The following is a 27,535-nucleotide window of genomic DNA, read 5'->3' on the forward strand; positions in this document are numbered from 1 at the left end:
ATATATGTGGTGCTTATATGCATTTTAAACTAAAAAAGGGGGTCGGTGCCGACCCCAACACCAGAGCCGTTATAATGTTGACCAGAGCATTTATGATTTAGTGGATTTTTTTCTTTTTTGTTTAAATAGAGGTTCAAAGTCAAAAGTCCTTGATGCAGTACACAAATTTATGTGGTGCTTTTATGCATTTTAAGCTTACAAACGGGTCAGTGCCGACCCAAACACCACAGGAAGGTTAAATTAATCCAGTTATCTGAAAAATCCTGCTTTGTGGAACACCCCAAATAATGTAAGTGCAAACCAATTGGAAACATTTATTTATTGTGTAATTTTGTCCAGTAATGCTGTATAAATGTCTTTACTCCATAATATTCTGTTTCTGTGATTATCTGGCCGTTTCTTACTTTTCTTTTCTTAATAATTGTTGACCAAGAAAGTCCCTGAACAGGAATATCTTACCCACAAGGCATTGCAGTGCTCGTGATTAGCATATGGACAATTTTACAGTTTATAATGTAGTCACAACCCAGCTTTAAGTTGCTGCCATAGATGCTTCCCTCATGCCCTCTTCGTAAATGTTTGGCTAAGGGTGGAAATGAATTTTTGCTCAGAGTGAAAAGCAAACAGAAGGACATGAGAGTGACCCAGCAAATGCCCGTTTTCAGCCGACGACACGCTGAAATAGCACAATGCCGGGGTTTGTGGGATCAACAGACAGTTGATGTTTGCAAACGAAATCTGGCGCTGTTTCAGAAACAGGCTGGAAAGCATGAGCACCTCAACATGCTGGAACAATTCATCTCCAAAACGAGAAGTCTTCTGTTTGGGTACGGCTGTCTGTGCTATGGAGTGGAAGGACCATTGAAAGCACACTCATTATCGGTTTACCGCCTGGCATTGTTGTCATTTTCCCTTTTTTTGGGGTGGGGGGAGTACTTTGGGTCCTCAAGGACTTCTCTTCAACACGTCCAATCTGTGTTAGGGGACCTTCGCATGGCGGCGGAGGAGGAAGTTTCCGGCATGGCCGGCATCATTTGTCACGGGCGCCATTAGCATTGTTGGGCGATTCCCTTTATGTCAAAAGACCAATTAATGGCTGTAGAGTGGCTCTCCATCCTCCACGTGGCACCAAGTCACAGCGCTGAGCCACACACGCGCTGAAAGGCTTCATTTTCCCCGACGGGGGAAAAACGCATTCAGGCGTCTGCGATAACACACACTCGAGCACCTGCTCCCCTCATGCTGCTGCTATGCCATTCTTCCCATTGCCCGCTCGAGGCCCCCCGCCCGAGACGCCCTGGCTGAGCGGCATGTCGGCTGGCAGCAGACCTGCCCACCACGACTGCCGTCCTGTGGCGGGTTCCCACGTACACGTTCGCCATTTCGACAGCCAGCGGCATGCTCTCATTGGCCAAAGAGGCCAAAAATGCATACCTCTTACACCGTCTCCTCCCGACCGGCTGTGTACCCATCCGTGTTCAAACAGGACAATGCTTTTAAGAATATTTCAGTTGCATGTTTATATTGCACCTATTTATTTTCATAATTGTACTTGTTTTCTTTTTGAATTTGTCTTTTGAAGCACCTTAATATTTACACGCTTAATTTTTGCATATGTTACCGGGGGCCGAAGGGATTGTGTGGTGTAACTGACTGTTTTGTGTGCATATAACAGTAATCTCCTGAACCTTGAATCTATGTGTAGGTTGTTGAGCAACCAGAGCACGGACAGCACTCATGGTGGCCGCGGTGGGCGAGGACACATTCACAGGACCACCAGGCTGCCGGGACTCAATCGCAGGGCCACTGGAGGACAGGCGGGAAGAGGTGGCTCTCTGAAATCCAAAGCCCCGCAGAATGAGGACATTCCAACAAGCCTTCGGTTTCACACCTCGCTTGCTGCTCCAGTCATCATATAGACAAGCTCTTCATGTTCCTGGAGGAACAGTCCTAACCCATTTGTTCATTGTAAATAACCATTTTTCTAGGGTTAGGGTCCCGGAAGGCGCTGGATGATCTTTTAGTGGGACACTGAGGATGCTTAGAGTCACTAGTTACCCTGAGGAGTAACCAGTTTCCCTGAACACAGTGTTTTTAACTGGGTAGAAAACCAGAGAACCAGTATGTAGCCCAGGCTAACATGGGAGATGACACGCTAACAGGGGACGACATGCTAACTTCACGACAGGGCTGGGGGCACCCAGACGCGCAAAGGACCACCACGCCAGTGATAAGTTAACAAATGAAAGCCACTAATTTGGTCTGCATGTGCCATGCTAGCGTATGACATCGCCTGATCTCCTGAAATGGCGTTAATGACTTTTTATCTGGGGAGAAACACCAGCTTTTATGGAGGGTTTGAAAGAGAGCTGGAAACAGCCCAGACCGATCCTCAAGACCTCCATCCAGTACAGCCTGCCATGTCTGTTTTCTTCTCTGTTTTCTTGAAGTAGATTTTGGTGAACAGGACTCATTGGCTAAAATATGCAGATGCTGCTTTATTCTATGAGCAACCATGGTTTGTTGTTGTCATTGTGCAATATGAGCAAACACCCCCCACCTGCCGTGACTGAGAGAGTGGTGGGCATGTGATGTCAGCTGTCCGTAGCTCTCACTCCTAACCTGAAACTGTCTGCAATTTCATTGTGACTGTTACAGTGTATGGCACAGTAGTGGTATTGATAACCTTAGTTCTGCCTGCAAGAATTGTCTGTAGGTCATGGGTGCTAGATGCTGGTGTCTGAGAGCTTTATCATCTGTTTTTAGTTGATATTAGTGGGTATCTTCACTGAGATTGATGCCTTTTGTCTCTTTCCATGTTGAATCTTGACCTGCTTTGAACCAAGAAGCTTCAGATCAAATTTTTATTCAGACCCTTTTCAGGGTTTGTCACTTAAAGGAATCTGAGACTGCTGTACGTTTGTTTATTTTCATAGAAATAAAACCTGTTTGTACACTCAACTGACAGTCATTGTATTCTGGAGTTATTGGTTTGTCTTCTATATATTGTCATTGTTTTGAATCGTCATCGCATCCTGAATGGCCATTAAATAGACTTATTTTTCTTAACAGTCCATAGTCCTTAACCATGTGTCGAGTTTCATTTTTTTCCTCACGCGTTGCAGCAGTCGGAGGCCCCTGTGCCGCCGGTTATTGCGACGCCACGTTAATTGGGCTGACCTCGAAGGTCAGACAAAGGAAAATGAACACAGCTCCGGAGGAAGAAGAGAAAGACATTTCACTTTCTGAAATTACCATCTGGGCCTTTCTCCGGGCTCTGAATGGGGAGCAAGAAACCCAAATTAAAATTTTGAGGAGCGCGCACAGCTTTGCTGGATTGCGCTTATTGATTTAAAACCATTACAGCAGAATTTGGCCTGAAACACATTTGATCTTTTATATTTTCTTTTGTGTTTAAAACCATTGAAGTTGGAGATGAGGAGGGAAGGCAGGAAGATGAGCTGAGGGCCTGGGCGAGCGTGACCAGGAGGGTGTCAGCGATTCGGCGGCAGAATCATGCTGGATTCGGAGATCCCACACTACCATCTCAACTACACAACTGCTGTCGGACCAGGTGGCTAGAAGTATTAAAATAACTTTGTGATTCTGTTCTGAGCTTTTGGTTTTGATGCCTGTATCCACAGGACAATCAGGAGGGCCTCAATGATTGCAGCCATACCATAACCTTATATAGTAATACTGCATCAGTCTAGAGAAATTCCACATCGTACATCTACAGTAATACCATATCAGTCTGCAGGAATACTGTATTATACACTCTGGAGTAATACCATATCACTCTAACACTATCAGTCTACAGTAATACTGTATCACAGATTTTACAATAATGCCATATCAGTCTACAGTAACACTATATCACATACTCTATAGTAATATTGTAACAGTCTACAGTAATACTGTATCATACACTGTACTGTAGTACCATATCAGTCTACAGTAATACTGTATCAGCCTGCAGGAATACTATATCACATACTCTACAGGAATACTGTATCAGTCTACAATAATACAGTATAATGTACTCTAGAGTAATGTTTTTTTATGGAGTCACAGTCACCGAGTACTCAAATGATTGGTTGAAACAAAATCTTGGTCTGGACTTTTACATTCTTGATCTGGTTTATCCACTATCCGGTGGTAGGCAGGGTTCCACTAATACTCCATCCACTAATTAGTGAAGCATTTCCACTTTGAAAACCATTAGCGGACCAATTAGCTTCTGCTAAATTTAGTTCGGTTAACTGTAAATCCACTAACATACAAATACTGTATCAGTCTACAGTTATACTACATCATACACCTCCCCCCCCCCCCCCCGACACACACACAGCCTACAACCACAAGGAATCCAAGGGAAGCCATGCAAAAAGTGTTAAACTCTGTTGTGATTTACATCATTTTATTCATTTGTACATTGAGTCATATGCTTAATTACAACACATTTGATGTTAAAATATCACAGTTCTGCCCTTCACATGATCAAACTAGTGTACTGTTAGAAAAGTTTCTGCACTTTTTAAACCTAAAGCGAGATGAGGACATTGCCATAAAAAGCCCATTTAGCCTCTCATTGCATGTGCTGTCGGTATTAAATTTCTCACAGCACATTAATTTATTCCTTTTCAAAGTATTACCCCTCCTGTTATAACAGAACATCTTTATATTTAGAAAGAAGTGAAATAATCTGAATGTAGCAAGAGAGGGAAACAAACCAGTTTTAACGGCACATTTCCACAAGACCAAGTAGGATGATGGAGGACGGAATGATTCACAGACACCCACAGAGTAGAATGAATGTGACACATCTCACTCAGCCACGAAAGCACGACCCCCTCAGGTGAGTGACCGAGTCACTGTCTGTTAGCGTATGCTTGTGCGTATGTGTGCACGTCCGGGTTCTTTCACTTATCTCTCCCAGAAACATCACAATGCCCAAACTGCTCGCTGGTTTCTCCTCGATCTTTCGACCGGTATTCTTCTTCATGCTGAAGATGATGATGAAGATGATTAGGCATTTTGCAGTTTCCTTTTAATTGCACAGTTGAGCACGACCTCACAACAGAATCGGTATGAAGACCAGATTCGCGAGATTTGTCTACCTAGTGCCAGAGAATATCAGCGTCCCTCACGATAGCAGGGCTTGCACATTAAATTGGGGTTTTTGGTTTAATTTGTTTGGCAAAGAAAATTCAAGTGCAGGGCCAGTCGAACCCTGTGTGCCTCCCTGGCCAAGATATTTTTCTGTGCCCCCCCCCCAGAAGTTGGCACCCAAGGTGGCTGCCAATGGCACCTAAAGGGGTGACTGCCACTGGACACGTGATTTTTGCTGTCTATATCCATGGACATTGACTCGGTGCTGACGACCTTTCACCCATGGGCCTGCCCCTCTGTCCAACTAAAACGAGGGCTTTCTGTCTCCCTCCCTGTACACCTCAGCTCCGCCCACCACTGACCTCCTCCACCAGCCATCACCTTTAACCTCGACATGCTCACAGATGAGTGGCACGGTGTTCTGCACCTGCACAGCCCTGCTGAAGCCGCCTTCTATGTTCAGCAAGCTCGTCCATAACCCCCCCCTCTATGATGCACTCCCCTACCCTAAAAATCTAATAACCTGTCTAAATGGACAACAATGGTGATGCTGGCATTGTATCGCGTTTTACACTGAAAGAAGTTTCTTCAATCAATTCATTCAATTAAAAAATGCCATCGCACAGCTCCCGAAAGCATACGTCTATACATAGCTAAGCCTTTCTGCTCATGAAGTAGGTACATTTTGCATAGTGTGTTTTCATTGTAGCTGGTCTTTAGATCGTTATATAAGAGTACAGTAATCAAGTCACAATATCTTATTCCTCATATTTTAAAGTGACTTATAATACTACAGCTAAGGATTATTTTTCACTGAAAATGATGATCCTACCTACCAGTTCCTACGTACGGCTTTTCCTAACTGCTCTGACATTGTGCTTGCATTGCATGCAGCTGGTGACATTGTCTTCCGTGCAAGTGGCCATGATCTGCTGCTGTTACTACACAGTTAAACAAACCTTCTAAGGAAAAGTATCACCCATCTGTCATCCCCGATGACCTTTTTCTCATCAGCTCCAAAAAAGAATTACATTGACAATTAAGATGCTTACAGACTTACAGTAATTTCTTTAAATTATCATGTAAAAACACCGGAATACTAGAAACATAGGAGAAAGTGTTCAGTACTAAAATCATGTGAAACACTTAAATAAACAATAATAAGAAATGAGCAAGAAACTAACACATTTTTAAAAGGTCAAATATGCATTAATACCTTCAAAGTTATTAACTTAACAGTGAAGTTCGGTGTCAGAAATTGATAAAAAAAAAAAAAAACGCAGTTATAAGTTAGAAAAAACAGTGATACAAATTCTAAAACAAAAATTCTAATGTGTTTGGTGTCGAAATACGGCTGAATTTAGCACTTTGGTGACTTAAAAGACCAAATAGTCAGACAGAAGAATAGAATTTCATGTTGTGAGGAGGGAGCTGAATCTATCTCCAGACTGAGGGGAAAACAGGGCGGAGCCTCTCGTCAAGCCCCATGGCGGCATCACATGAGCTTATTTGGTCACTGTGCACATACAAGATAGCAGAACTGAAACATGAGACCGCGAATGAGGAGGATGAGCGACCGGGGCACTCAGTCTCTCTGGCTTGGGGGTGGAGTCCGCTTGGGGGGTGGGGTTGATGTGGGCGGTGCTTCAGATACACGCCCTCTTGGCATGCAGCATCTCGATGAGCAGGTTGTTACAGGGCACCTCGCCACTCAGGTGCTTGTAGCACAGATAGTCCTCGGCCTGTACACTGAGGGCACGCAGCTCGGGCAGACGCAGCAGCAACTGGCCAAACTTATCCAGCTGCGGGTAGCTGCACACCGTGTATTCCAGCAGTGCCGTGTTCACCTGCTCCTGAACGCTCTCCACAAACTGCTGGTTCTCCAGCAGCTTCACGTCTGGAGAGCGGGGCCGGGGTGGGAGTAAGAAAGGGGGAGAGGGTTTTGGGGTGAGCCTTTAAGCTGCAGGTTTTAGCTGAATTTGCTACAACAAAATCATCCAACCGTATAAATGGGTGGGAATCGCTCTGCGTCACATTTAGCCTTAGATAATAAATCACCACAGGGCAAAACACCACAAACTCAAACACATTGGTTGACTCTGAAACTTGGGTCAGATATTCCACGCTGCAGATTTAGCATGGATTTTAGTTACAGCGAGTTCCCGCAATGCTTTCTAAATAGCATTATCATTATTTGTTCCTAATTATCTCATTAGCTTTGCTGTTTCCTTGGCCTCAGTTTCATTTCCAGTTTGAACTTTTCCTGCCAGGGGAAGATCCAGTATTATAATAACATAAAATAAACAGAAACAATAAAGTCAGTAAAACACAAGTGTAGTTGGTGACAGAAAATTCAGTAAAACGTTACACTTCAAAACAAAAATGCAATTCAAGTTAACTTTGAAAAGGTAAAAGAAATAAATAAATAACAAAGAACAGGGAATGAAACGGTGGAGTGACCAGAGTAAAACAAGAAGAAGCTCCCTGCAAAAGTAATATCATAAAAGCAATAAGAAATGGCATAACTCTTTAGCTGGTATGAGGGGGTGCGGGGGGGCCTGACAGGCTGCAGATAAAGGGGGCTAAAGCGCTAACGCTGCCAGGAAGCGCAACATCCCTCCGGCACTCTGCACAGCCAGAGTCACACAGCGAGCATCTCGCGTCTGTCTTCACTTGCACAGCATCGGCGTCCTGCTGAAGGTCTACATCCTGCCTGGGAAATTAAAGCACATTCAACCACTCTGCTGCCATGTGAGGCTATGGAGTATTTTTCGGGATACTGAATTAAAATGATACCAGCATGAGCTTTGCCACCCCTATCAAGGGGGTGGGGGTGCATCAAGGAATTTTGACAAGTTGACAGTTTTGCCAACCGGAGGGGGGGTGGATTTATCCCTCTTGATCAGTAGATCAGTAGACTATGGGTCCATACATAGGTACACGGACACAGGTACACGCATATACACAGACACACACAAAGGTACATGGACACAAGCACACGCATACACACAGACACACACAAAGGTACATGGACACAAGCACACGCATACACACAGACACACACAAAGGTACATGGACACAAGCACACGCATACACACAGACACACACAAAGGTACATGGACACAAGCACACGCATACACACAGACTCACACAAAGGTACACGGACACAAGCACACGCATACACACAGACACACACAAAGGTACACAGACACAGGTACACACATACACACAGACACACACAAAGGTACACAGGCACACGCATGCACAGACACACACAAAGGTACACGGACACAGGTACACGCATACACACAAACTCACACAAATGTACAAGGACACAGGCACACGCATACACACAGACACACACAAAGGTACACGGACACAGGTACATATATACACACAGACACACACAAAGGTACATGGACACAAGCACACGCATACACACAGACACACACAAAGGTACACGGACACAGGTACATATATACACACAGACACACACAAAGGTACACGGACACAGGCACATACATACACACAGACAGACACAAAGGTATACGGACACAGGTACATATATACACACAGACACACACAAAGGTACACGGACATATATACACACAGACACACACAAAGGTACACGGACATATATACACACAGACACACACAAAGGTACACGGACACAGGTACATATATACACACAGACACACACAAAGGTACACGGACATATATACACAGACACACAAAAAGGTACACGGACACAGGCACATACATACACACAGACAGACACAAAGGTACACGGACACAGGTACACGTATACACAAACAAAGGTACACGGACACAGGTACACGCATGCATACAGACTCACACAAAGGTACACGGACACACAGACAGACACACAGAAAGTGTGAGCTGGTCAAGGAATCAGTCACTCGGGTCCAACACCTAGTCATACAAACAGGAGCAGCCAGAGAGCGCTCCACTGCATCAGAGAAGTGTGTTTCCCTTTCGACAAAATGAGGCACTCCTTCTCCTGCAGAACACCATCAGCCTTCTGACAGCAAGCAGCCTTTTATAGCTATGGTGAATGGCACACGCAGAGACTCGCGTTTCAGTCAGTGCAGAGACTCGCGTTTCCATTAGTGCAGAGACTCGCGTTTCAGTCAGTGCAGAGACTCGCGTTTCCATTAGTGCAGAGACTCGCGTTTCCATTAGTGCAGAGACTCGCGTTTCAGTCAGTGCAGAGACTCGCGTTTCCATTAGTACAGAGACTCATGTTTCAGTCAGTGCAGAGACTCGCGTTTCAGTCAGTGCAGAGACTCGCGTTTCCGTTAGTGCAGAGACTCGCGTTTCCGTTAGTGCAGAGACTCGCGTTTCCGTTAGTGCAGAGACTCGCGTTTTCGTTAGTGCAGAGACCATCAAAAAAGATCCACATGAACAACACCATAAAAAAGCTGCCTTTGTGGGGCATCAGGTCTGTAATTAACATTCCTAAATTCCAGTCTGTAGAGCTTACAGTCTGCAGAGCTCACAGTCTGCAGAGCTCACAGCGAGAAGAGACCGGCTTCCATTCCCATCAGAAGGGTGACCTGCCAATGAGAGCTGACACCGCACTGATACAAACATCCACCCAATACTGCTTATCCAGCACAGGGCTGTGATACGAATGAAAGAACAAGGTACAGGGTACAGGGGTCACCCTGAGGGACCATGCTAGCCTGTCAGAGGGCTGAAATCAAACAGGATATGAACAAACAGCCCATTTTAATGGCCCACGTCAATGCAAGGTTGAAAATATTACAACCGCTAAAAATTCTTCATTTATAGGCAAACTGCTCTTGGTGTAATATGCTCATCCACACCCCCTGGAGATGACGAGCACAAAGGCGTCTGAACTGTTAACTGCATTGTCTTAGTGTCAGTGCGAAGGGATGAAGAGGAGAGTTGGGCGGGACCTAAAGAACCGGAAGAATGGTTCAGTTCAAATTCTAGAAGGCGAACTGCTGCTGAACTATGGAAGCGCGGAGCAGACCCTCTTACATGAGGCAGACCCTAACCCGACTCACTTCAGGAAGCATCAGCGGTCAAGAATTTAAGGAGTTATACGAGTCACGCAGCACTGAGGCGCACGGAATCAGAATTCTGTACAGTCCTGATCAGCTGTATTGAACCTATAACGTTCTAAACATGTGTGGCTCCAACCTCACTTTGCCTTTGAGTAAAAATAATTTTAATGTTGAGAATGAAATCTGCACATCAACATTATTTTCCACCCCCATTGTGCCGGCCCGTAAACTGACGTCCGCCCAGCCGCCCATAGCGTCTCCCTGAACCTTGATTCCCGCAAACGTCTGCAGGCGCGCGCCGCATCCTACGTGGGCGGAACCCAGCAGCGGGCAGAGCTCCTCGCGCCGCACCGCGCGACTTGGGGGCACGGGGCTCTGCCGCGCGACAAAAGCAAGCGCCCCGCTAATGGACTCCTTTTCAAGATCAACCGTGTCCTGCTAGCAGGCGCATTCAGCCATTAATTAAATATTCTGAATAATCTTTTCAGTGTCGCTTAGGGCAAAAAGAGAATGGAGAAGCCCAATAATCCAGTGTCTATTGACGGAGAGATGAGAGAGAAAGACAGAGAGAAGAGATGGAAAAGTATTCTCGGTCCGTAACAAGCTTTTCTCATTATTTAAACTGTCTTTTGTCCCCCGCCCGGCTGAGTCTAAATTGCAGTCGCTCGGGGGAATGTGGGCGATAAAAGCCTGCTTCTCTCCCACACGCGGTAGGTACCGCATGAATGTTAGCCAGCAAATCAAATGATCGGCCAAACCATTAAGTCTATATTGAGTGTTATTACCACACATGTGCGTCTTTGTGCAAACCGGCTTTTCAAGGGACCCGAAATTTAATTAAATCCATGTACTTGTTGAGAGCAGGAATCAGCTGAGACAATAGCTGTCGCCTATTCGAATAGATAAATGTCTTTGGAGTTCATGTGATATATTACAGTAGTGTCCTCTTAATTCCAGTGCGTTCTGTGTCTATTCTATATGACATAATAAAGAAATTAGGCGTTATCTGTAATAAATTAGTCCTTCGCTTCTGAGTCCTCATGGGTCTTCCCAGTGATGCCTAAGTGTAGGACGAAGGCTGATTGGAGGCCTGTGTTTTTGACTTTTGGTTCAAAGAGAGTTCCACCCAGCCCACCCCCCCAGCAAATAAGCATGGGACAGCTTAGCCCAGATACATGAGCGATGCAAGATCAGTGTGGGGATTCTCAGTTGACACATATACTGGACGCATGATTCAGATAATAAACGGGTATTTTTTGGCCTCCGAAGACTGTCTGCTGAACTGGAATTCCATGGGAGAAATGGCTGAGAATTCTATCAGAAATGTCAACTGCAGTTTGACATTCTGTGTACATGTTCCTTATATGTTCATGGTTGGGGATCTGAATCTCACCTCTGCTCTGCGTGTGCAGTTGCATGTTCTTCCTCCTCAGTTCAAAGGCATTCAGTTAGGCTAACTGGTGTCTCTAAATTACCCATAGTGAATTTGTGTGTGTGTACTCTGCAGTGGTTTGGCACCCTATGCTGCCTGCGACAGGCTCCAGCCCCCCTGCTCCCCCGCCCCAAACAATCCTGACCAGCCTGTGATCAGAAGATGTATGGTCAATTTATTGCTATGTAGGGCTACAAGAATGATTCCTGGTCTTAGAGGAATGTCTTATGAGGAGAGGTTAGCTGAGCTGAATCAGTTTAGCCTCGAGCAAAGGAGACAAAAGATGCTGTTCCATTAAATGTCTATTTCAATCTTAGTTTAAATACTGGAACTTGTGGCCACAAGTGAAAATTAGCGGGAGAACATTTTAAAATTAATTTGAGGAAGCACTTCTTTACACACCATGTAGTTAGAGTATGGAATAGTCTTCCTGCTAGTGTAGCGCAAGCTAAAACCCTGGGTTCCTTTAAATCAGAGCCAGATAAGATTTCAACAACTCTGAGTTATTAGTTAAGTTTTCCCCAAACGAGCTTGATGGGCCGAATGGCCTCCTCGCAATTATAAATTTCTTATGTTCTTATGTTACTTTTCTGTATTCTAGGCTGTGGTTTTCCTAATGATTAAGGAATGGAAATACACTGCCCGCCCCCCCACCCCCAAAAAAAAAGTTGCCATTTTAATTTATATCAGCAAATACAGCTCAGCAATGTTATGCAGCAATAAAGTAAAATCAGCTGAGTACCGGAATCTACTGAATGACCAGGTTACACCTCCATCCATCAGCAATGGTTGGTTTTATTCCCTGTTGGCATGTACATATTCCAGGACAAGGATGCCAGCATGGATACATTGGGTTTGAATAGTCAAAGAGTGGTTCAGGGACCATGAGGAATCATTTTCACGCATGACTTGGTCACCACAGAGTTGTGACCTTAACCTCATTGAAGGTGTTTGGGACGTCCTGAAGGAGGCTTTATAGAGAGGTTCAACTCACTCATCAGTACAGGATCTCGGTGAGAAATTAATGCAAATCTGGGTGAAAATAAAGGGTGAGATGTTGCATAAGCCTGTGGAAACGATGCCGTGTCAAATGTGCGGCATAATCAAAGCTAAAGGCCGTCCAATTAAAAATTCATTTTTTATGGCCGGGCAGTGTATCTTTTTACATTTATCTGATTTTGCAGGGATAGGTGAGAAGGAGTGGCGGATACCCTGGTTTTTGACAGCTGGTTAGTGTCTCCTGTCCATAATTTTGAGATCTGTGTAACCCAGTGTTTTTTTTTTTTTTTTTTGCGAATCTCTTCCTGCTGTGACCTCTGATGTCATCCTGATGTCATCCTGATGTCATCCTGATGCCCACCCAACAGGTGACTCCCTTCAGTCCTCACACACGTAGCAGAGTCTATTATTCATTTCGTTTTATCCACCAAAACAGTCTCTACATCTTCTGCGCTGTGATGAGCCAATTCCTACCTCTTCCCTGTGCTGCAGGGGTCTGTTCTAGGTGCTTCATTAATAGAACGGACACTCATATTCACAGAGAATCTCCACCAGTTCACACCGATGTGTCACTCCTAAGTGCCACGACAGGGCCTCCTCGGAAAAGAACCAATGACATTCCTGAGACCTGGCTTACCTCCAGCACCGTCCTACTGTACATGCACGTAGGAGCCAACTCACCAGGATTGAAGAGGACGAGGAACTTGATGCAGGTGATCTCCCTCCGGTCCACCTGCAGCGACTGCAGCTTGCCCACCAGCTCTTGTCCCCTCTGGACCAGGGTGCTCAACGTGGAGCCAGCCTGCGCAGTGATGGAAGTGATCTCCAGCTGGAACAGTGACGCGCATGTCACACGTACATACCGCAGATGTCTGTCACACATACCCCAGCAATATGTATTACTCTTATCACAATAACAATGACACAACGGAACACTGACGGTTCCAGGTCTTCCGTTTATGACGACATCAGCTGAAGGAGTTTGCATTCATCCTGAGCCAGGGCCTCTGCAGATTCTGGAAACTCGTTCCGTCATTTCATTTAAAAACAGAAAGAGCGACCCTAGAAGACAGCAGCTGCCACCAGTGCCAGCATCTCGGCTGCTCAGTCTGAAGACCTGACGGACCTTTTGAAACACCTGCAAGCCCACCTCTACATACTGGGCTCCCTGCTTCTGTCTGCACACAAACCTCGAGAACTTTAAATGTTTTCTTTAACTCTGTTCTGCACTTGATTCCGATCCAGACCACGGATAACCGCAGTGCCGTCTTTTGTGTGGGAAACGGAAGCTGGCAGCTAACAGCGACAGGTAAACAGAAGCACAAGCCATTTTCTCCTGCTTTCTCCTAAAAGTGTTTTTTTGGCAAATTCTAGGGGCTTTTTTTTTAACAACAGATCATTGTTTTTGTTCTGTTAAAAGTTATCTATGGGAAAGCAATCAAACATAAGCAAACAAGAGCAAACATCTGTATTAGTCATTCTGCATTAGGGGGGACTTTCCTCCCAAAAGCATTTCCCAAGATTATGAACACGACAGCTGACTCCTCGCAACATGGACGGTTCTACGTTCTGAATTTGCTAGGCTACCTAGAAACGTTCCACTGGAAGTGGAGTAGCCATCCTGCCTGCATAGGTGTATTTTTCCTCCTGTGTGTCGGCGGCTCTGTGGGATCCTCACCTCCTGGCCAGTGATCAGTAGTAAGCTTCCCTCTTTGCCATGCTGGACCTGCCGGGACACATGGTCCAGCACCAGCAGCTCACTCCAGCAATTGTGTAGGAGCTTCATTTGGTCGCCCACCTGGCAGAGGAAGAGCAGTTTGCACTAAGCAGAGGAAGAAACTGCAGCCAGACTGGATGGACGTGCCAGTCCCACCACACTATCTTCTGCAGGAGAGGAATTAATGCCGTATAACAGTCTGCGACATTCATAGGAAAACAGACAGATGTGTGTCCCACATGAATTAGGTCAAAGGCAATTTGAACATAAGTAATTCTTGTTATCTATTTGGCTGCTCTTGTAATACAGTTTAATGGGTACAATTCTATCCATCCATCAATCCATTTCATTTTCTGTAACCGCTTGTCCTATTCAGGGTCCTGGTGGGTCTGGAACCTATTCCAAAGGCTGTGGGCCTAAAGCAGGGAACGGGGGCAACCCTTCAAAAGAGTAGGTGAAATCTGTAATGCATAGCAGCTTGACAGTTTCAGCTGATAATTACCCATCACCCAATTTACTTCTTTAGTGTCTCCTTTCCTTCAGCAATCCTAACCTCAACGGTGGCATAAACGTGTTTGCTGGCCTGTTCCTGGCTGCATGTCTACAGGGGAGAACTTACATCTTCAGTGGGACTCCACTCAGGGCTAAAGGTTACATGGCAAAACACACTAGAGATGTAAAGAACTGTGGGGATCATGAAGGATACTTTCTAGTGGCTGCCTGAGCCCTCGTCATCCAAATCACTGTATTCCGGAAACACCACAGAGCTTCCATCTCTTTGTCAGGAGCCCTGGTTGCCATGGGAGGCATCACCGCGGAATATTCCGGGCAACGTTTCCTCTACAATGAAAGCTTGAGCTTCTCCTATGCTGGGTAACAGAGATGCTGAAACACACAGCTCTCAGAGCCTTGGAGAGGACAAGCACAGTCTTGGAACCGCTGGAATAGCCCACAGAAAAGCTTTTCAAACGAAGCAGAATACCAATAACAGAAATACATTCTTTTTATTGGATTTATTCCTGCCTGTGTGTTTCCAGCCTCTGAATCTGCATGCTCAGATTGCCTGCCAGTAGAGTGTTACCAACGAGGCATCATTCGCCCAACACACCTCTCCAGGCAAGCTCAAGGCTATACCAGAAATCCATAAACAAATGTCTATCCTGATATATTCCAAACAGAATATTAGTAATAGTAATGCAGGTCCAGAGAGTAAAAGTCCAGACCAAGTTTCAACCAACATGCAGTTATATAAAGAGTCACAATCACAGAATTGGGTAATTCAGGTGTAGACAGTAAAAGTCCAGACCAGGATTTTGTTTCAACCAACCACTTGAGTACTCTGACACTGTGACTCTTTATGCTCAACTGGTTGGTTGAAACAAAATCTTGGTCTGGATTTGTACTCTCGGGACCTGGACTTTCCACCTCTGCTGATAATGATGATGTAGAATCATCTTATGATGATGTAGAATGCACACTGAACGCACACATGGGGCCAAAGGGGGGGGGGGGGTGGCGTATTGAGTGGTGGTGGATATTGCCACCGCGTTTTCATTTCCAGCGACATCTTCCTCCTCTTGCCAGCACAGTCTCCAGTCGCCTTTCCTATCCTGATACAGCAGATCCCAAATTCACAAAACACGCCATTGACGGTGTGTAACACAATTCGTAACTTGTTTCCTTTTCTTGATTTGCGCCTCACACAGGTGTGTCTGGGACGCAACACTGGACCCATTGTGTGCAGCTCTCAGTTTTCAGCAAGCTCCCTTCCACTGAGAGTGCACTGGGGGTGGGAGGGGGTTGGGGCGGGGGGGGCGGGCAGCGAGGTGACAGACCAAGGTCCTTGGAGCAAGATAAGACCAGCTGATGTCACCACACCGCTTGACTAGTCGCTGTAGCCCAACAGAGCAGCTGCCTCTAATTGTCATGGTTTAGACTCATGTTGATTAGTCGACTAATTAATTAGCCAGCTAACAAGCTATGGTTTATCTACTTATATGAGTGGGTGAAAGTTTGGTTAGGGTCAAGGAAAGCATGAATCTTGAAGATACAACTGAAGATAACCACGTGTGGACCTGTAGTAATCACTGAGAAGGTCTTATGTGTTTGCTAAACAATTAGCAAATGTTTATGTGTCCATTAATCTTACTGTAGAAGCAGATTTGCTCCGGCAGGGACACAGAAGTGTTAAGGGATATCAAAATTCATATTTATGGATGACCTACCAACCACATTAGCGATTCCTGCCGTCACTGATTTATTACCTGATATTAATTACGAATTTAAATGTCGATCTTGGTGTATTCAGCGCAGGACATCGAGCAAAATTAACGCAAAAGAAAAGTACTGAAGCGTGCATTGCCCGCCTTGTACAAGTGGCATGAAAGAACGAGCCACTTCCGTCTCCTTTCTATCTAAAGCAAAAAAGCTCAGTCCATTCTGACTGTACGCGGAATTTAGGAATTAGCTAAACCGATTTGGCGAAATTCAATTAACGATCCTAAATGACTGAAAAAGTTTAAGATAGAAGGGAACGTCTGGTTATAAGAAGCGGATAACGGCATTAAAAATAGCCGTGAATGAACCTGAATACTAACATCGTTTGGCAAATAAACCAAATAGGCCTACAACGTTATATTGAAGGACTGATTCACTTTTCCTGACTGTACATCCGGGAAATCATTTTAAGCATTAATAACAGACACGTAGAGAAACAGTGAGGGAAACGTAGGCTATATGAATAAATTTCCCCAATTTGGAAAACAAAAGATGTAGGCTATAGATTTAAAAAGCAAATCTAATAAACTAACTAAAATTAATAAACTATAAAAAGCAGTTAATGACTTTTATTAATGACTATAATTATAGTTGCAATTCTGTGCTCTTTGGCTATATACGCTGTGAAGCCATTTTAAACTTGGAGTGGAAAAAATAACAAAACAATTTTATGTAGTTGTTCTTATTGTGTTTAATGGTAAAATTTGTGCTATAAATGTAAAACTGGTCTAGAACGAGAAACTGCGACGTGAAAAGTTCATTCGCTAAGAGTCAGTCATCCCGACACTCAAGAACATTAATGTCGCGTGCGGCAGCTCTGGCGTAAACTTTCTATATGAATTTTATGAAGACGGAGTTCATCTTGTTTAACAAGATTTAGGCCTGTTTACGAAGATTTTTGTAGTTCAGCCACTATCAATGTACTCCACGCATATGAAAAACTCTATAGATTCAAAAAGGCTATTTGTCGTGTAGTTATAATTACAAATCGCCATAATGGTGAAATTCGTGCTTCGTTATTTGCTACTATTATAGCAGCTTACAAATCCATTTCTTTTTAGTTAATACGTTTTGTTAATGATATAGAACGATATGTACAAGTATATAAAATAAATATGAATAGAAACATACTATTTATATGATTTTTCCCGGTAACATCACACCATACCGCGTCTAAAGACGTATCCGATCTTTTAAATGGATTCAAGGTCAGTTATCATTGTCGTTTCATACGTTTGGTACAGAAATGAAATGACTCGTTACTTTCACCCGGCAGTGTTAATGTAGGGCGACTGAGACCAGCCGGCGCCTTCCCTGTATAATGAGGCCTTCGCGCCGGTCTCGTTCGTCGCTCGGTCACATAGCCAGCGCTACTTTCACGGACTGTGACTATAGTCACCGGTCTCAGGCCAGAGGGAAAGTCTCATCTACGCCTCCCTGCCTCTTCGCGGTGTGAACCTGTGCACTTCAGCCCAGGCTGAACGCATCGTTTTGATAATGAACCATATTTATCCTTCGAGGTCCTTCGCATACGCTACGGCCCGCAGAGAAGCCGATCACCTACCCAATGTGTTCAGGCAGAGTGGATACACTCTTCCACCGCAAATACACACACACACACACACACACATACCTCACAATCACAAAAAACTGTCCTGAATACGAGCAGCCCCCCCCCCCCCCCACCTCACAGGCAACTCAGCTCAGATTGTAATAGCAAGAAGCCTAGAACATGTTTTCATTCTGTATACAACAATGTAAAATACAACAGCTGAACACCACAGGATTCACATTCCAGCCGTATCTGACATACTGAACAGATTTACCAGCAGGAGATGAAAAAAAGCAGAATGTCTGTTCTGTTCTGTTCTGCTCATCGAATATTTTTTCTGTTTGAAGCTTCACAGTCGCATGAGGAATGAGAAATCAGAATGGTGCACCACCTTAGCAAGGTCTTCCTCTAAACCTCTGCATGTGAATTACACATCTTTCATTGGTTTTAACTATTTAAACCAAATATTTAGCTTTTTCCCCATACTCCAAAAAATATAGACTGAATCAGTTATTATTAAAAATCAACAGATTCATTATTACTGTTAAATGATACGAAACAGGAAAATAATCTGATTGAAAATATAATTCTTTGGCGCAGAAATGGCCTCTTGACTACAGGGCATCGGATAACAGATAAGAAGGATGTGGAAATCATTTCATGTTTCAGATTTTTTTTTCAAACTGCGATCATGTCAAACCACAATACCGTCAAAAAAGGTGCCGGCAAATCTAGCAGATCATTTAACCAGTGAGTCAAATCTCACTTCCAGCTGCTCTCTTAGAAACGTGTCCAGATGAAGCCCAAGCATTAACGGCAGGCCTCTTCGTGGGGGTCGCCTGCCTTCGTGGGGGTCGCCTGCCTTCCGCCCAGCCGCTACATGGCACTAAGCAGAGACCTTGCATTTCCTCCAGCCCTTTCTCAAGCACCAGTGAAGCCACACCGGGGGGGGGAGGGTTAATGGAGAGGAGGACCCAGCCCCGATCCTCGAGGATGAAGGTCATGTCAGACCTGGAGAACATGATTTAATCTGCACTTCACTGACACCTGAAACACTAGGTCAGTTGACCCATTACCCAATTCACTACTTCAGTAAAGCATATAAGATGTGAGCCTGGGAAGTCCTGGCCTCCGAGGGTCAGGACTGGCCGCGCTGGGAAGCATTAACAGACGTGAGCGTTAACAGTGACGAGCAACTGCTGGGCAAGTTAAAGGGGCTGATGGGATATCAAGGCACCTGCCAGCGCATGCGAATGCTTCAGCTATTATACCCCCCCATTACAAACAAAAAGTCTAAAACAGCTGCTTAGCCTCTACACACCCTGGTTGATGCTAATAGGCATCTCTGGGGAACTATTTTGTTTAATATGATTATATTAAATATATATATAGGGGGTGGGGGGGGGGGGGTGCCGTGGCTGCTCTGAGGTGTCACCTGGCTTCGCTCTGAGGACGGTGGACGTAAAACCGTGACCCCATAAGGGAGATGGGCTAATTTGCCACTGACTGTGGCTTTCTGAGCCTGCTACGAACTTCTCTAGAAAATTTTCATATTTCTCTGCCTAAAACGGAGAAAATTAAAACATTTTTAAAATTTAAATTTAAATCTATTTAAAAATGGGGTGTCTTTCATGTACACACGGTCTACTTATTGAGCATTTTTAATTCTTAGAACACAACTTACGCCCTTACAATTATACAATAATACACCCTTACACAAACACTCTGCTGTAAAAAGATATAATTAATTGATATTACCTGCTGCTAAGCACTGAACTTCATAAGAGAATGATCCATAAACATTTCTTCACCAAATAAAACCATCTATGATTACAGATGGGAATCTGTTATCTAACCTTCAGACAGTATTACTATCGGAATCATGTGCATTCTCACATTCTGTGAAAATAAGGTATTCTAGATGATGTATCATCCTTACCCTGTTTTTACAACACAAAAAATCAGTCAGCAGCGCTGTGTTAAGCACATGACCACACTCACACCCCAAACACACACTTCCTTTAAAGATCAATGACAAAAGTGCCGATATGTTTTTTCGGACCCGATTACTTGTACTGAAGACGCCCTCTGATATCCTCCCCCTTTAAAAGGCAAGCACAGAGCACCTCTCGCTCATGCTACCCTCTCGCTAACGACGGCGAGAGCACACAGCCGGGACTGTGGACAGGCAGGGGGTTAATCGCCACATGCCCCCGCACTCCCTGAACCCTTCATCACCTTATGCTCCATGTCAGCAGTCACTCTTCCTGCAAGCACCACTGTCCAAGAAACGCGTAAAACCACGACCTTTGACCTCTGACCCAAGCATGTAAAAAGAAACTGCCCGGGGGTTTATGGGAAATATGGCCTGATAGCAGTGTATGTTAAAATTATATAGTCTATTTCTCAACATGCACATGTAAATGACATGTGCCTACTGTATACGGCACATCATATACATACATACATATATATATATATACATATATTACATACATGCATATATATATATATATATATATATATATATATATATATATATATAAAATATACTGCATATGGAATAATCTGGACCCGCCCCCATTGCCGTCACGCTCAATTCTCTGCTTCACTTCCTGGATATCCTATCAAGTATTTTCAGAAATTGGGTGTAAATATGGCCATTGTGATATTTCAGGGAGTAACAGGCTTAATTCCCACTGTCAAGCCTGCATTGAGAACGTTGACAGTAATTTAGAACCCGGAGGGCCTTAGTTATTTAGAACAGAGCTTCCCAATCCGGTCCTCGGGGACTCACAGTCGGTCCATATTTTTGCTCCTTCCCAGTTTCCTACCGGTGTGGGGGGGGGGGGGGGGGGGGTAAATATTGCTACTGGAAGATGGGAGGGAGCAAAACTGTGGGCTGTCTGTGGGTGCGCAAGGACCAGATTGGGATAAACATCAATTTAAAGAAGAGGATTCTTGCAGTCGTCCGTCACCGAGGAAAGCGGAGACCGCGAGAGGTGTGAGCCGCTACAGCGTCTGGGGGCTGAGAGGACCCGGCTACCTTGAGCTCCTTGAAGAAGATGCAGCTGCGGGCCCACTCCACGATGGAGAAGAGCGTCTGGTCGGCCATGCGGCACATGAGCCCGAAGGTGCTCAGCTTCTCGTGTTTGCCGCGGCTGCTCTGCTCCTGCTGCAGGTACGCCATGATCTTGCTCTGCACCTGTGGCTCATCCGGCTCGCAGCACAGCAGATCCAGGACCAGCTGGGGGATGCAGGGCGGCTGCGGGGATCCCGAGGGGTACACCTCTGGGTATGGGTAGCCCACCAGAGACTCGGGGGAGCTTGTGTAGTGGTCGGGGAACTCGGACTTGATGGCCCGGCTGGAGAAGGAGCTGTACTGGTACTGGACAGGAATTGGGCCGTGACTCTGCATGGTCATACCCAAGGGAGGAGGGGGTCCGTATGGGCTGCGGTCGTAGTCTGTGGGCACCATTGGGGCCTGGGGGCCGGGCAGCATGGCCTTTGAGATGGGGTGGGGTCCCGGCAGGCCGGCTGGGAAGCCAAAGTCAGTCTGCACTGGGGACATCAGGGGAGGCGTGGACTCCAGCTTGAAGCCGTTGGCCCGGATCAGCGCCTTCTTCTGCTGCTTCAGGGCCCGGTCGCGCTTGTACATCGGGCCGAACTTGTTCCTGCCCCCTCTCATCCTGTCCGCCCGGACGGCTGACGGAAGGAAAGACAAACAAGGTCACATGGCCATGCAGCTCTCAGTTTTAATTGGCTGCCAACGAAAGCGAGAGCTCAAAATAGACAGCGGTAGTTATTCATCAGAGCGACATCACCCAAGGATCCGTTACAAAACAACATTTTGGAGTTCTTTCCAAAGATAATAAAACAGTAAAAAAAAATGAGGAAAAAAACAGACTAACTACTCTTAACACATGTACCCTTTTCGTTTTTCCTCTTTCATTTTTGAATAGGAATAAAAACAGTAAAGCTTTCATTAAAGTGTTTTTTTCACTGCTCTCCAGAAGGCCTCCCGTCTTTCATCTTGTTATCCGTTCAGCCCAGCCAAAGCGAGATTCCCAGAGTTTTATCAGCCGGTTAAGAATGCGTCGCTTCTCCGCGGAAGCAGGTGCTTCTCTGCATCTCAGACAGGGAAATGCTTACATTATTTTTGCTCGTGTATTCCCAAACTTAACGGGGACACGTGCGCTGCTCATGTTTCCCTTCCTGCGGCCTTTTCCTTAAACGTCATAACGGCCTGTTCTTTTTGAGTTACGATCGTAAGCTGTAGTAAATTTTATTAAAATAATACGTTAAAAATGCACTATTACTAAGAGTAATGTGTCATGATATGTAGGCTTACACATTTTTAAACAGTGCCAGTTTAATATATTACAGAATACTGGCGCCCAAATTATACCTACAACAAATAATTCTAGTAGAAAATGAATGAACCACGTCATAGACAAAAATCCCCAGAATTCCCCACGATTCCCCGCGTACGCATGAGATTACAGGAAACGTAAAATTACCATTATACCATTAAATTTCTTAACAAACCGAATCGCCGACAATGTGAAATATCCAGTCCTACAGGAATCTACAGTACAGAATCAGTGCTTAAATGTTTTTGTTTTTTCCACAAAAACTGCAGGGCAGTAGAAAACTGTAACGACAGTATAGTTCAAAGAAACACGCCTAAGGAAAGATGTCACCTGTTTTATCATATAAAAAAACTATAAAATTGTCGTAGTTTCTTTAAACCATCGATTTCTTTGTCTAATAGGTCTGCTATAATTTTGTTTTAAAAAACAGACATTGACATCGGAAGAATTTATTTACCTTCTAACCTCATTCCGACGTTTAGGCATTTCTGGAATCGACAGAAAGGACACCTTTTCCTTTGCGTTTTGTCAATTTTACAATCCTGGTTTTCCGCGCAAGTGTACCTCTTATTATTTTGAACAGTCCTCTTGAAAAATCCCTGAACAGAAGAAAGTAATTAGAACCACAGAAAAATTACAATCGAATCATAATCAAAGGAATAGTATTTAGACGGCAATAGCAACAACAACATTATTATTATTATTATTATTATTATTAATAATAATAATAAGAAGAATAAGAATAATAATAATGTTGTCATACAAGAGCGTATCGTTTCTCTGTCTTCGAATACCTTACAACTTTCGCAAGTGAGTAGTCCGTAATGGTATCCGGAAACCTTATCTCCACACACGGGACATAATTCCTCCAGATCTTCATCATACGTGTAATCCATTACCCTCAAAGAAAATCCTAGCGGAACAGATAGACAGTGATTTAATAAAATCAAAGATTACCAATAACTTCAGTTCATTTAGGGACACGTCTATCAAACCGCTATATTTATTTAGATGTACATGCGCTACTGCATACACTATAACATATTGTCAAGACGCAACATCGGATCAATTCTTGTAGAAAATGTAATTTTATTTTATGGAGGAAAAAAATAGGTGTGCTACGAATATTAGCTGTGAGGGAAAACATCTGTGTCTTAGTTCTGAAAATGAACAATCAAACTGTAATTTTAAATAAACAGTAGAATAACTATAAAAAACTAAGTCTTAAATAAGCAAGATTTGTAAAAAACATAAAATATATGTAGAAAAATTATAGGGCTACTTATAGGCTAACTAAACATAAATTAAAACATAATTTCAAAATAATATTTTACATGGAAAAATACCATTTAAAAAGGAAATAATAGCTGCCGAGGTTTTAAATTAAATTTAATTGTTTCGGTTAATTCCGTTATACGTTTACAAAATTATATTACGCAATTACTAATTGCACAAAAACATGGGATATTAATATCTATACGATTTTCTATTCGAAAGATTTTCCTACCGTGTATAATAACTACCTATGTAGATAAATAGCATTTGATGTGCAAAAAAAATAAATACGTAGTTTTTTTTCTATTAATTTTGAAAATGTGTCAAAATTTGCATAATGCATTTATATTCCAAGTCTAGGCAGTAGAAAATAACAATATGTTGACAATATGTTAACGAGGTGGAAAATCATTACCTTAATGGTTGCCCGCGCTGTGCTCTCGGATAAAACGCAGAAAATTCCCTAAGTATGGATACGCATGAAAGGGAAGATGGTCAGGATGCGCGACGTCCAATGACGCGCTGGACGCTATTGGCATAAGCGGAAGCCGCGCTCCTGCATACGCTTTAATACGGCCCATGTGCGCGCCCGCAAACGCACGCGGCACCGGGGAGGGGGGAAAAGACCCTTCCTACTGGGAGAAACGCCAATGGGAGACGGACCAGATCCCCTGTGTGAGAAAGTCAGCTCACTTCATAGCACAGGAGCGTAGGAAACGCGGGGAAAGAAACAACCCACGTAATGGCGGAATCCCAGAAATATAACTACATGCTACACCTAGAAATGAAAATTACTAAGGAATAACATACAGTATCATTGTTTTCCCAGACTCGGCGCTAGTTTCACTATTATCACTGTAGTAGTAGAAGCAATAGATTGTGCTATTATTTTTGGCTATAAACATATATTCATATTTTATTGGAATAGGAATATGAAATCGACAGTGGTGAGTGATTAAATGTTGCGCTCGCCGGAAAACTTTATGGAAATTTATAAGAAGTGTCAAGGTTGTGTTTTGCATATATGTATATCACATTTCTTCAGGATCTATCTATCTATCTATCTATCTATCTATCTATCTATCTATCTATCTATCTATCTATCTATCTATCTGTTAATAATTTTCAAATAGGAAATTCCAATTAGCACATCCGCAGTATTTAAATATCGCCTGTGTAATAAACATTGTAAACATTATTTAATATCAAGGAAAATAAAATCGAAACGTAAAAACCCAATCGGGCGCCATGTGCGAAAGCCACTACAAAATAAAGCAACGCGAAGAGCGAACTCAAAAGGTTACGACACGATTAGCGGCGAAGGCCGCGACCACCGCTCCCAGCAGCGGGTCTCGTCGCAATGACAGCAGACCGCATTAATTGGTCAAAATATTTATATTAGCATTGTTCATTTGTGCAAATATCGAAATCTGTAGCAGTATAAACGAAAGTCTTCAAATGTCTTTACAAAGAGTCCTTATAGGAAATCTGACATATTTAAATGTTCTTTATAAAATGTCACATACGAAAAATAAATCATCGCTCATATAGGCCTATAACCTAAAATTAATGACATGGAAATTAACTTAAAATTTAAAACGAATGCAACTCTGCGCTTTTTGAAATAACATTATGTGTTACACTTTTCATTATTATGACTGTTTCCGTTATTATAAATCTACAGAAATTCAGGGGGCTGTTCATTGTTGTATAGCCTACACCTTACCGCTAGCATTCCGTTCATTTCAATCATAAGTTCCAAATACTTCCATTTCACAATGGAAATTACTCGGGGTAAATTCACTATTAAAATTACTGAACAGTAATGTAAAACAGCCTAGTGCAAACATTTAAAGCCAAACAAATGTTCTTGTCAACAGAACGGATATTTGGCAGACGTGTTAAATTGAATAACAAAAATGTTGCCTAATATTATTGCCGATAATACTAAAACGCGCACAAACCGATGCGTGGTATACCATCAGATTTATCTTTCTCGTTTTTGTTAATGTAGTTTTTATAATATCTGGAACCGTTCATCACCAACCAACAAGACTAAAATGAAGTATTCACTCGTTTGGGGGAAGGTGTACTCATAGTAGTACGAAACAATGAAACAATGTACAATATTTAATTATTCAGTAAATATGCTGGAACTTATAGTAGGCCTAATTAAGTTATTTCGCCAAAAATGTTGAATTCAATTCAACACTGTCAAAGTGCATTTTAACTTGTTGCAGGGTATTTATTAGCCTAATTAATACCGTTACTTACAGATTAATGCTTTATACACATAATAAGTTGTTTTTTATATATAAGCATAATCGGACAATAAGAAACTTTTAACATGTCCGGCTAATTATAATAAACACCACTCGAGTAGCATTTGTCAGCGCATTTCTATACACACATAGAACCATTAAAAATTTAGGAACCAACAATTAACTCGGTGAAAGATAAAACTTCCGTTATTAGTTTATTCTTTAAGTTAGGCATGTCGCTATTTATGTTTTGTTTCAAAAGAATTTCAATGGTTGAATTATATGCCATGTTGGGTCTCAAGTTTGCAAACATATTTTTGACCGATTTTTACCGAGTGAATAAAAGAAAATAACAAAGAAATCTCAGTATACAAGAAATCACGGTACGTACCTTTGACTTCGTCGTGTTGTGTCAGGCTGGATTCGGAAGAGGCCGCAGCAAAGGACATTATAAAATACGTCCCTCCAGGTTTTCGCACAGCTCGTGTCAATCTCGGCAGGGTCAATTATTTTTATTACTGTTATTTTTAATTAATATATATATATGCAGGGGCTGTATGTAATTGTAAGTACCAAGAAAGAAGGCGCGCCGCTGAGATCCAGATGCCCACGCTGACCGCTGGGTAGCTCCTTACTCCCTTTTCTGTTAACTAAGCGTGTGGTCGCAGAAGTTCTGATTGGACATGGAGCTCATGTGATGAGGCCGTCGCTCCGTTCACTTCTTGGAGAACAGAAAAGTGCTCTGGAGGAGAAATTCTATGCAAGTCTTATTATGGAGAAGCCATCCATCGCTTTTAGCCCTCATGTCTAATTATTAAGTGTACGTTTCACCACACGCAAATCCATTGATATTGCCGTCTTTCCCTAGCGCAAACCTTTTACTGAAACCCGGCTACACCTGTGTACATTATACTGCAGCCCGCAGTTCTGCGTAAGAATAGATTGAAGTCTTGGATGTCATGGAATTTCTGAAGAAGCAATATTGCCAAATTAATATTTCAACATAACTATTTTGACAGCTGTAAGGCACGTATTGAATCGATCATAACTCTCTAAAGATTTAAGAATTTATCCATTTCTAAAAATAAACAATTACAATAATTCGCCTTAGGTATGATTCAGATAATAAACTGAATAATTGAATTATGTACGGAAATAAATAGGACTACAGTGATATGAATGATGCGAAACTATAAACCTATATATCTGCGATGATTACAAATTTAAAATTATGTGCAAAAAATGGTGCGTTTTCGGGGAACCGTTACCCCGATTTCCCATCATGCACCAGCATCATTTTATATAGTCGTGGACGCCTGGTAACCTATTTTGTATGTGCGGGTCGTTCCCTTTAATTCAAATTAACCGAATGGATATAAATGTCGATTCAAATGTCATACCTTAATAACCGGAAAAGTCGTAAAGGTTACCCTTTTAAGAAAAATAATAGGCTGGTATTTTTGCATCTTCTTTTAAATTTGAT

The 27,535-nt window shown here is 43.2% G+C and overlaps 2 protein-coding genes across 15 annotated transcripts in view; one reads left to right on the plus strand and one right to left on the minus strand.

Moving 5' to 3' along the window:
- Nucleotides 1-2,913, plus strand: part of LOC125728329 (adhesion G-protein coupled receptor D2-like) — a 35,483-nt gene extending 32,570 nt beyond the window's left edge. The window contains 1 exon segment of the mRNA XM_049005313.1: nt 1,706-2,913. Within this exon segment, the coding sequence (XP_048861270.1) occupies nt 1,706-1,713 (8 nt within the window). The 3' untranslated portion in view covers nt 1,714-2,913.
- A 1,490-nt stretch (nt 2,914-4,403) lies between these two features.
- LOC125728324 (nuclear receptor subfamily 5 group A member 2-like) lies at nt 4,404-27,325 on the minus strand. 14 transcript variants are annotated; one of them, XM_049005309.1, is made up of 8 exons: nt 26,626-27,325; nt 26,444-26,469; nt 23,316-23,429; nt 22,974-23,004; nt 21,190-21,848; nt 14,276-14,395; nt 13,279-13,426; nt 4,404-7,009 (listed from the first exon to the last, which is right to left on the minus strand). In XM_049005309.1, exons 3-8 carry the CDS (start codon nt 23,397-23,399, stop codon nt 6,759-6,761), a joined length of 1,293 nt encoding a protein of 430 aa, XP_048861266.1. In that variant the 5' UTR covers nt 23,400-23,429; nt 26,444-26,469; nt 26,626-27,325; the 3' UTR covers nt 4,404-6,758. The 14 variants fall into 14 exon arrangements, 12 of the variants coding, with proteins under 12 accessions (XP_048861266.1, XP_048861261.1, XP_048861264.1 ...); XM_049005304.1 differs by having other exon boundaries at nt 22,974-23,115; XM_049005307.1 differs by lacking the exon at nt 22,974-23,004 and adding an exon at nt 23,081-23,115 and having other exon boundaries at nt 23,311-23,429.
- Nucleotides 27,326-27,535: the final 210 nt, after the last annotated feature.

The sequence above is a fragment of the Brienomyrus brachyistius genome, unplaced genomic scaffold (genome assembly GCF_023856365.1).
Source record: "Brienomyrus brachyistius isolate T26 unplaced genomic scaffold, BBRACH_0.4 scaffold237, whole genome shotgun sequence".
In the NCBI taxonomy this organism is placed as follows: domain Eukaryota; kingdom Metazoa; phylum Chordata; class Actinopteri; order Osteoglossiformes; family Mormyridae; genus Brienomyrus; species Brienomyrus brachyistius.

Excerpts from the sequence above, each read along its gene's own strand:
- LOC125728324 (XM_049005299.1), bottom strand. The coding sequence starts at position 26,501 with ATGTCCTTTGCTGCGGCCTCTTCCGAATCCAGCCTGACACAACACGAC. Across the intron at positions 21,849-22,973 it reads CGTCGGAATGAGGTTAGAAG|CCGTCCGGGCGGACAGGATG; the intron begins GTAAATAAATTC and ends TCCTTCCGTCAG. Across the intron at positions 13,427-14,275 it reads TACTGATCACTGGCCAGGAG|CTGGAGATCACTTCCATCAC; the intron begins GTGAGGATCCCA and ends TCACTGTTCCAG.